Consider the following 11,018-nt stretch of genomic DNA (forward strand, 5'->3'; position numbering starts at 1 on the left):
TGTCTCTGCCTGGTAGAAACTCTGCACATATTGCCAAGGAATTCCATGCTTACTGTTTCTCATGGATATACCACAGCTTCTGACTCACTTCTACCAGAAGACAAGTTATGACTGTTCAGCCTCACCGTGACAACAGCAGATTTTCACATATTCTGTAACTGCCAGTTCTGTCTTTAGGACTGCCTCAAATACAAGTGTTTATGTCTTGCAGAATTAACAGAACAGACAGATAAGGACTATTTATCTTATGCAAGACAGGAACCTACAAGGCTTCAATGTGTAACAGCTGGGCAAGTCCAATAAAAATAACTTTCTAAAAAGTAAATATAACTGAAGAGATAATATTATGTTTTATTTGAAAGTTATAATTGACCTTGTAAGGCCTAAATGGATGCTTACTTTAATGCATGGCAGACAGCCATGCACCTCTTACGGTACATTCATCTGCTAAAAAAAGTACTGTGAATAAATTGTATCATATAGTAATTTTCTTGGTTATAAACATTCACCTTCCACATTTATTGAAAGCTAAAGATCAACTAGGAGTCAAAAGAATTAGCAATGCTTGATAGACAACGTATGCAGAAGTCCTTGAAGGACTCAGACATTACTTGTTAATTAAGCCAGCTGATAACAAGCAAACTCATAGCAAGTATTTCAAACTAGCTACTTCATCACAAGAGAACTTATCTGAATAGAGCTATGTCTCAGCCTTTTACTGAAGGATGATAGATGAAAGAATTCTCAGCTTGAAAGAACTGGTTTACAGTTGAAAAACATGATAGGTTGGGCCAATGTTAAAAAAAAAAAAAAAGAAACTGAAACTGACATACGAACTTCAGAGAGTTACCATGACTGAGTCCAGGAAAGCGTATTTCTTAGGATCACAACCAAAACAAACAACCAACTCTCAACCTGCCCCACCATACTCATACTTTAAAGCACCTACTTCAAACCTCAGGATAGGGCTCAGTGATAGGGCCTGTGATCATGCATCGTATTTTTTCTCTTCAAAAAAAATTTATCATGGATGAAATTTTTGAGCGGAGTGGTTATCTGCATCCCCATCATAATCTGTTTAAAGATCAGGTTTTATGGCTTCAGGTTGTAACATGAATGTAGATACATTTAATGTTCTAAACTGTGTCATTCTTTTATTTTCTTGGCTCCTTTGCCCTTTTAGGGAGTTTAGGATTTTATGGCGATTGAGAAGTATTATGCTACCAAGTTGAATAAACTACTGTAAAAACAGATAATTCAGATTTTGTTCTCTCTCTCTGAGCCACTAACAATTAAGAAAAGTTTTTCAGCCAGCTACATATTCATTTAATCACTATTTAATTTCCAATCACATTTTCCTTAGCTTGCTTAAACCTCATACAAGAACATTCCAGAAGCTGGGGTTTTGAGAGAAGGCATGACAGATGGGACATGACAGACAGCACCAAGATGGATGATTCTCCTCCATTCACAAGGTCTGTTTCATTTTGGAAATGAAAGTTATCAGAAGACCAAGACCTATTTCACAGGGCTGGGACTGAAGCACCATCCGTCAAACAAAAAAAATCCTTCCAAGGAAACACAAGGACAGTCACATGAACAACCTGTAGACCAAAGTCCCCTGCACCCACTGCAACTCATAACAAAAATCACACTGGCTACATAAAAAGTGATAAAGCACAGCATGCTATTCATAATGACATAACTTATATTTTACTTTGGCTATTAGCATATTATTTGTCATTCACTAAAATGATGCACATATCAAATATTGACTGCCAATACAATATTTGAACTAATGGTGCAAGTTGTATTAACACACTCCCCAAAAAAGGATGTTTGTTATTACAGACTCACTACCTACGGCTCCACAGGTAAAGCTGCATCCAGGTTTTTCTTGAGTCCAAACACTAAATGCTGAAAAATTCATGTTGCAAAATTTTACAGTTGTTTATTTTCCCAAATTTAGAAGATAAAGGCCACCATGCCTATCTAACTTGTTATAATTTTATATAGTGTTCAAAAGCATGTACAGGACATGGACATGTACCTATACCTCTAAAAATGGTGCATGGGGAGAGCGTGTGTGTGCAGGAGTGAAGTATGTGTGAATGCATATATCCTTACTTATTGCAGTAATACACAATTTAAACGAAAGTAAGGAAACTGAAGTGGTAGCTGTCATGGCTCATGCATACCAGAAGCAGGAATCTTGCAGAAGACTTGGCTGTCTTGATCAAAGGAAACAGCAAAACAAAAACTGACATAATTGAGATGTCAAATTATATTTTTTCCTCCTTATTCTAAAAGATGTTTAATTGATACCTGCCACAGATGTTGGTTTTATTCCTGGTAATGCATATGGAATACAATCACAGGCTGAAGGCCTGAAGAAAAAAACCCACAACAAAACTCTTCTATTATAAATAATTACAGTTACAGAAGACTGGAAGGTGGTAAATACATTGTTGATGTTCAAAAACATTAAGAAGTTATAGGTGGCAATGCAAAAAGCTTCACAGCAACTAAAAACTTTTGAAGCTGTACTTGGCAAGTTAGCTCAAGTAACAACAATTAAAATAGAATAAAATAGCTGGAAGACTATAAGATTTAGCCACCATCTAAAACCTAATCTCAATCACCATCTAAATCTAATTCTCAACAGAAAAAGTTGCATCTCACTAATCTCTGGACCATGTGTTAGGCAGCGATGAAGGAGTAGATAAAGAAAAAAGATGTACTACTTTGATACATAAAAGACTTTCATTAAGGTCCCAGGAGCCTAATAAAAAGCTAAATAACCATTCGGAAAAGAAATAGAAAAAAAAAAGCCCCAAAGCATTAGACACCAAGAACTGGTTGCAAACATCAAACAGAAGGGCTGAACAGTCACTCTTAACCACATCAAGAGACTGGAAGCAGAATGCTCTCCAGTTCAGTCTAAGTTCTATGACTTACTTGCCCCTTTCAAAATTTTTGAACAGTAAAGTATTAAAATCTTCAGGGGATAAGGAAATGCTAAAAGGATCCTCTAATTATTTTAAATAAAGGAGCATAATAGAGATGTTTATCAAAATTTGACTGAACAAGGGATGAAACTTAAAACATGCTTTGCATGCCCCTAACAAGTCACATTGATTCACCAACACCAGTATATAACTCCTCCCTGCTCAAGATGCGTTATTTTAAAAGAAAATTAATAAAATTTTATGACACAACCTGCAATATTCCTTGTGTACTCCAAAAATACAAAATTTTCCTCAAAGGTGTATCATCTTTTAGAATACAGTGGAATTCTGGTTATCTAAGAAAAGGGGACAGAATTCAGAGTACAGATAAGGGTTACAGGAGTGACTAAGCAGAAGGAGAAAGCTCATATAATGAAATAGTTAAAAAAGAGGATTATTTCTATTATTATATGAATGTAATATAATCAAATACATCAGATGATCAAACAATGCCTGTCAGTGGAACTGCTGTGCCCTACTGCTGCATGTATTCTTCTCTACCTCAGCTCTGGGATCAAGCACCTTTGTTCGAACTTCAGAATCTTACCGATCAATTAGTCCTAAAGGGAGGGCCAACGGCCATAGAAATAATCTTTTAACTTTCTCACTTCAGAGTTCTTCCACCTTTGCATAAAACACCTGGCATCTGGATACTGCTGGAAGGCTGAATATAGGACTAAGTGGATTTTGGTATGGGTAAACTATAGCAAATTCGTAGGCTTCTAGCTCACTTAACAGACTATATGCATTTTTAATAAATTATTTATCAGCAAATGTCTCTGGGTTAGAGGGAAGAGAACTACAGTTCTATACAGTTAGGAATTTCTGACAGTTTAGCTACAAATTACCCCCAATAGCAGAATGAAGATTTACTCTCTTAAATGCTCGATATTATTTCTTTATGTAAAAACTTTCTACCGAGAGGATGGAAGAAGGAATGATTTGATGGTTTGTGTTGTTTTGGTTGGTGGTTGTTCGTTTTTTTTACTAAGGGGAGGTGCATAACACCAATATTCTTTGAAATTCAGCAAAAGGAAAAGCTCTGGTGAATCTTTTTCTTTTTCCACATATACCCACATACTGGGTATATTGGTTCTGAAAAACAAAGTCTCAAAAATATTTCTATAATCCTTTTAAATAACACTCTAAAGATCCTTTGCGTGAATTCAGATAAAAAGTAAAAACAGGTATTTGAGAACTGAGAGAAACTGTGTATCAGTGATCCTCTTATCATTCTCAAACATGCATGTGATAAATGGATCACTTTTCAAAATCTGAGCATTAATGTAATTCATGAAAATATTAACTGAATGCGTGAACAGCAAGGATAATAAGAAAAAAATATATAACTATTTACCTGACATTATCCACAAACAACAAACCAAAATTATGAACTCTTTTGAAACATACAATAAAATATACTGCTAAATATATATAAAAATCCCAGAATTATAAGAATTATAATATAGATATCTCTATAAAGCCCAAATTATAAGAATTTGTAAATGCATGTCAGACTGTACAGTCTGCCATTATACCTGCTGACCCATATAATTCTCCTTTTTTCAGGTCTTCACAGTTGATCGCTATCAGTAGTGTTGTATCAAATCCTTAAGTAATGAAACAAAGTTTACAAGTGCAGAGACAACACAATAGCAATATACTTGGACAATGTTTATATAAATACACTTCTTTCTAAATTGCCTTCAATGTGAAAATTTCAGCTCAAATGGGAAAATTTTACTGCTTAGCAGTGGAACAGAAATAATAACTTGTAATACATGCATTCTACCAACACATATTAAATAAAAAGAAATAAAAGACAGCTGTATTATACCTGCTGTCATGGTATCTGTGGGGATGATGCTGTAAAACATCTTGCAGGAAACGCTCCATCAAGCTACTGGTACCCATACGATTCCTACAGTAAGTGGTAAAATGTCTGTGCTGGGAGCTGAAAACATGCTGGTGAAAGAGAAATAGATGACTAGTTTAATACTATTGTTAACACACTGGACTTTTCCTAAAAGTTACTTCTCAGTGTTTACTACACTGTTTCCCAGGTTAAACATTACACTGTTGCTATGAAAATATTCAAATAAAAAGAAAAATCTTCAGCCTTTTCCACTTCAAGGCCTTAATTCAATGAGATTTTTAAGCATGCTTAGGGAGTCTCAAATAATAATAAAATGCCTTGAAACATCTTTTTGAGTTGGAACCTAAACTAGCAGCTCTGACAGCTGCTCACAGATCTCTTGTGCCTGTACTAGGCATAGATACTCTAAATTTATCTATAAATGATGATAAAAATATTCCTGAACTTCATGTGAGTAAACATTCTATAATTCACTCAAATTAAGGAGAATTCTCATAAACACAGAAGATTACATAAGTTTGTACTTTCTAATTAAAAATGTTTAAAAGACAGGAGACTGACACAGTTAAAGAAATTAGTTGACCGAATGTCTTCAGCCTTGAAGACATTAACACACTAACCCTAATACTTTACAATATATAAAGGTGTCAAGATTAAACCCACAGAAATAATCCTACTGGATGCAGTGCACAGTAGTGTGCCACTTCAGAAAAACAGACTGCAGTAGCCATGCCACTCCACCAGCATCTTTTTAACAGGTAACAGAGATAAGAAGGGCATCTTCTTCTCAGTGCATACCTTGTGCAATTCGCAAACTGACTATTTTTTCATGCTGCCTCGGTTGTTCAGTGTAAAGGCTAATATTTTATAAGCTCATAAAGCCTTTTAGTACTCCTTGCTATCTGTTGCTGAATTATGCAGAAGCTTTCTCACCTGTTCCAGATTACTGTAGTGTACATGGCAGCAGTTGCAGTATCCTTGTCTATTTTGCACAGCCGATACTCCAGGCCGAGGACGTTCTTGCCCTCTTGTGTGTAAACTGAAATAAGCAGGCAATATTACCAAGACACGTTGAGTTGTTTAACATGGAAGTTCTAAATACCTATCTTACCACAGAGCTTGAACAAACTTGCAAGATAAATGTTTCTATTTCAGAATTGTAATGGCAAGTAGGACTACATATTTTAAGGTATTCCCCAGCAAATTTCACTAAAGAAAAGGTTTCTTAAATGCAGAACAAAGGATAAGAGTCTGAAGGCGCAGCTAACACAAATGTTAATTTCAGTTGCCTGAAATCTGAAGAGAACCATCTCTCCAGAAAAAGATGGAATAATTTCTTTTTCTTTTTTTAGTATTTTGAAATAAAAAATAGACCAATGACAATACCCATGCATTAGTTTGGGAGACTACAATGCACCCTCCCCAGTTTTTAACAGTATGTGAGTACAAGATAAAGAGGACCTCTGTCATACACTTGATCTACATTGCATCATTTTAATCCATCACACAAGATAATGGATAAGGCTGAAAAACAGACTCTTCCTGTTTCACTTTGTGTAAACTCTAAGGTAGATACCAGTTAGATCATCACCTAACCTACCTGCTACTGCTGTCCCGTCGTAGAGAGCCTTCAATACCATGTATTTCAGTTCCTATAGAGAAAACAAAACAAACAAAAACCAGAATATCAAAAAGACTGAATAGAGTTTTACCTGCAAATAGTTACTTCTCTTACACACTTTTTTCCTTAAAGTTCCTCTAAGAGTTTATCTTAAATAGCTTATTACAGGACAAGAAAACCACACCTACATGGAAACTCTGTGGGCGATTCAGAAGTCATTTCTTCCATCTAAGGACTGTAATGAATTTAGGAAATCAAAGTATGCAGTTGAAAACACAAGGTGAACTAATGCTTCTACTGTTAATTATTACATTAAAAAAAAATAACTGCAACAAAAACATTACTTTAAACTTCTCACCTTGTGCTGAAGAAGCAGAAGCTTCATCAGATGGTTTGATTCTGTCAAACATCTGTAAGTTAAAAAATAACTGAGAATAAGAATTTAAAAAAACACCAAAAACCTGCAGTAAAGCCCATCCTCAAGTTCACCCTTCAGTCCAAGCTCCAAGTTGTTCAGAAGCACTATACTGTCTCAGGTATAGAACAAGACTTGATTTAAATAAAGCCACATTGTAAATACAAGTTTCTGCTTTACTAGGTTACCCTAATATTATATTTAACAATGCATGTTAGCTTCAATACAAGGCTAATTTCTGATCTAATTAATGAAGTTGAATATGAACTTATGTCAAACTTATGAATACAGCTTACACTTTCTATGTTTTTAAGTAATAATGTTGTCAAATTCATTTAATTATCTAATTTCTTAAGTTGCTTTTACAATAAAGATAAAATATGTGTGCTAATAAAAACCATACAAGACCTAGACCACACAAAATAATTATCCAGGCTGGAAAAGGCATCCTTATTGCTCAAAGGACCTGCAAATCAATACTGAATCCTGTATTTTTAAATTAAAATATGACTACAGCAACACGCAGTTACATGCTTCAGGGTGCCCAAACACAAGGGGCTTCTGAGTTTCACGCAATCCTTTTACATTATGGAATGCAAGCCTAAAATCAGCTTTCTAGTACAAACCTTAGGGTCATCAACCTTCTTCATCCACCAAGGCCGACTCCAGACTAGCAAACAATAAATGCCGAACAGGACGCCATCTGTAGTGCAGGACACTTATCTTTTCTCATCCCATCTGGCAATAATGAAGTTAAAGAGCCTTTTAAAATAGAGTTAATAATGCATGTTTTCCATGCCCTAAGGCATGCAAATTTTATGGACCACTTTGCAAACTCATCAGCAAAAAAAATGAATAAATCTCTTTTTGAAGTCTGCAGTACATCCGTCTTTTTTGTTATAGAAGTTGTTTCGACAATTTTTCCTACATAAACGTTAACTGTTCCTTCTGGAATAACTTTATTTGTTCTTTCCTTCTCATAGTCCCTGTGTATTAAATATTGTTGTTGTTTTGGATGCTAGCACTCATGACGCTAAGTCTACTTCTGCAATAACAAAAAATAAATTCCTCAATATTAACCAAGTGGAAATGAATCTATTTTGAGCATTATTCATGAACCTGTTCAGAAAAACAATGTTTTATTTCACCTATGTTACATAAACTATTTTGATACGGCAATAATACATTAACTGGAAATTTCACAGTAGGTTGAACATTCAAAGCATTTTATAAATTTATCATACTCAATTATCATTAGCATTACAGACAGGAAAACAGAAAGGCCACAATAACTTGCACAACCACTGTCACCAATGTCACAGTGAAAGTATCACATCCTGTCCCAAAACTCAGAACTTGACAAATTCTCAGATCTGCTCTTGGTTTACCATTTCTCTAATTCTGGGATGACAAACTTCAAGTTTCAAATCAACCACTTTTACTTTTTATCCTTCAAAAACTGTTCTTACAGGAATCATTGCTTTCCTTTCTTTCCTGTTCTCTTATCTGTAGAAACTATGCACTGCTCATTATAACAGCATGACTGTTACAGCAGTTATGGTCAGATGGAATATCTTAAGATCTCAACTCAAAAAAAACCAAACAAACAAAAAACCACCCAACCAAAACACCAGAATCGTTCTCCTTCCCATAGTGTACCAATTTCTGTAATATTTTTTAAAAGAAAAAACCGAAACAACAAAAAAAACCCCAACCCAAAACATCACAACCCCAGCTGTTTCTATAAAGCTTCTCATCAGGCAACTGAGAAAAGCTTTCTTGATAGATCAATTGATCTCGGTCACCCTGTTCTGTGTCCTATACACAGCTGGGATCCAAAAGAAAGTGAAGGAAAAACCCACAAGACTATTTTTCATGAATGATGCTTTATGGAAAATAACTTGTTCCACAAGCTCAAAGTCAAATTACTGATTTTTTAAGGTCTTACTAGATACACATATGTATGTGTGTGTATATATATGTATGTATGTATGTATATTCCTAAGATAAAGCTACAAATGTGAAGTGCAGTAAGAGTATAGCAACCACAGAGATGGCTACCCCATTGACAGGGCAGTCAGACAGTCAGCAGGGGGAACCACAACCACTCCTCCCCATCCACTGCCCCAAAATTGGATTAAAGCACCTCGATATACAAGTGTCTAGTTTCATCTCAGAGATGCCAGGCAGTGGTAACTGCAATATGTTGGACAATAACTACTACAATGGTTGATTATATCCTTATTTCAAGGAATAATTGCAATGGTGAGCTACTGAGAGTTCACTCATCTGCCAGTACAATTCTGTAAGTTACACCCTTAGGTCGAGACACAGACTCATGCACATTTAAACTGAGCTAGAAGCGCAGTAACTTTAAACAGCACAGGACCATGAAAATAACTACACTGAATTACTCCAGTCTGGATCTCCTCGTCATCTTCCTACAGTCTGAGGAGATTTAATGGATCAGATTTTCTCACTGGGGGAAGGGAGTGTTAGGTAAAACTTGTAAAAGCCTGGCTATCACTTAGTAACTGACAAAAGAATATCAGAGAAAGATCTTTCAGATATACTTATATACAAAGCTGACAAGAGAGGAAAACCTATTCTGTCTCAATTTTTTTATGAAAACACTAGTGCACAGGACAAAGAAAAAATCTGAACTTGTTTGAATACACACAACTTGCTTGCCATCTGAAGTGAAGCTCAACTCACAGACTAATAATGCAAAGGAAACCTGCCATATAGATGCCTTATTTATGTTGCCAAAATCTGGCAACTGCAACTTGCAGTGAGGCAAGAGCCTAACTGCAATCCTTACATCATCAAAACAGAAGCTACAGCTATAAATCCACAAAGGAATTTTCAGGTGTCCATGCAAAGCCTGCAAAATCCTTGCTTAGTTAAGATACTTCCAACTACAAATATCTTAAACTGTTGGATTAAAAAAGTAAATTATACCTGTACAAGCTTTAGCATAAACATCTGACTGCTGAAAAATCTTGTAAATTTACAAACGTAAAACCAGCTGGCCACATACAGAAACATTTGATTTGGCAGATTTCTAACCAGGCTACTTGAGCTGTCTCTGTCTTGGTTTAGTAGGACAGAATTTTAGAGCTGGTTTTCTGTTGAGGAAAACTGCAATTTTGTAAGGACTACAACACACTATTTTCATGGAAACAAAGTTGATAAAAACTTTGTTATAGGCTTCAGCTAATACTGGTATGCAGGCTGCCATAGTGCTCAAGGTCTTCAAGGTCTTGAGATAAAGCTGCAGACACTGGGAGGAATGGAAACCTAGGGGAGTCAACTCCAAGGTGGCCTCAGGCTGACCAGTTAATACTATTCATACCATAAACATCACATTCACTATAAACTGGTTTCCTTCCCACTCCCTCTTCCATAGCTGACATCTCGAGACTTGTTTACTGTCCTAACCCTGATGCCCACTCCCCCACAATACTGGTTGAGTATAACTCTGTGTATTTTATTAAATCTATTTCTGTTTCAACCCACAAATCTCCTTCCTTTTTCCAGACCATCCTCCCTGGGTGGGGAGGAGGCATCATGTGATAGAGCAGCTATATAAACCCCAACACTCTCACACCACTGCTTCTTTATGGTTTTATCGAATTACTCTGCATACAACAGCCAGAGGATGAGAAGCCTCCATCCAACTTAACAAAAGACAACCATAAAGAGGCAATCAAAATGCATGAAATGTACACATTAAAAATATCAGTGATGCATTCTGACAGTATACTAAAGTGTCTAATGCATCAAAGGAACTCTCAATGCCACTCTTGCACTGCAACATGTAAAATAAAAATAAAAAAGAGGCAAAAAGGCCAATCAACATTGCTCATCCAAAAACACCTCAGGAAAGCCTCTACTGCCCCTTCACCTGAGGTCTGTGTTGGGTAAACAGAGGTGAAACAAGAAGGAAAACTCTCCCCTAAACGAAGTTACCTGCCTTCCAACAGCACCAGCACAAACAGGGAGGCGGTACCTTATATCAGGAACTAATTTGGGTACCGGCCTGGGCTCCGAGTCCCGACCCTGCTGCACCACGACCACACCGAGCGGCGTGTCCGC

At 36.2% G+C, this 11,018-nt stretch overlaps 1 protein-coding gene across 1 annotated transcript in view; it reads right to left on the reverse strand.

Annotated features, from left to right (window-relative positions):
* Positions 1–11,018, reverse strand: part of ZDBF2 (zinc finger, DBF-type containing 2) — a gene marked incomplete at its 3' end in the record, with an annotated part of 21,253 nt that overhangs the window by 9,979 nt on the left and 256 nt on the right. Inside the window, exons 2-6 of the mRNA XM_010189927.1 lie at positions 7,547–7,658; positions 6,864–6,915; positions 6,485–6,536; positions 5,818–5,923; positions 4,846–4,973 (exon numbers count right to left, since the gene is read on the reverse strand). Of these exons, the coding sequence (XP_010188229.1) occupies positions 4,846–4,973; positions 5,818–5,923; positions 6,485–6,536; positions 6,864–6,915; positions 7,547–7,570 (362 nt within the window). The remainder of the gene's footprint in view (positions 1–4,845; positions 4,974–5,817; positions 5,924–6,484; positions 6,537–6,863; positions 6,916–7,546; positions 7,659–11,018) is intronic.

The sequence above is a fragment of the Mesitornis unicolor genome, unplaced genomic scaffold, assembly GCF_000695765.1.
Source record: "Mesitornis unicolor isolate BGI_N332 unplaced genomic scaffold, ASM69576v1 scaffold7018, whole genome shotgun sequence".
Lineage (NCBI taxonomy): Eukaryota > Metazoa > Chordata > Aves > Mesitornithiformes > Mesitornithidae > Mesitornis > Mesitornis unicolor.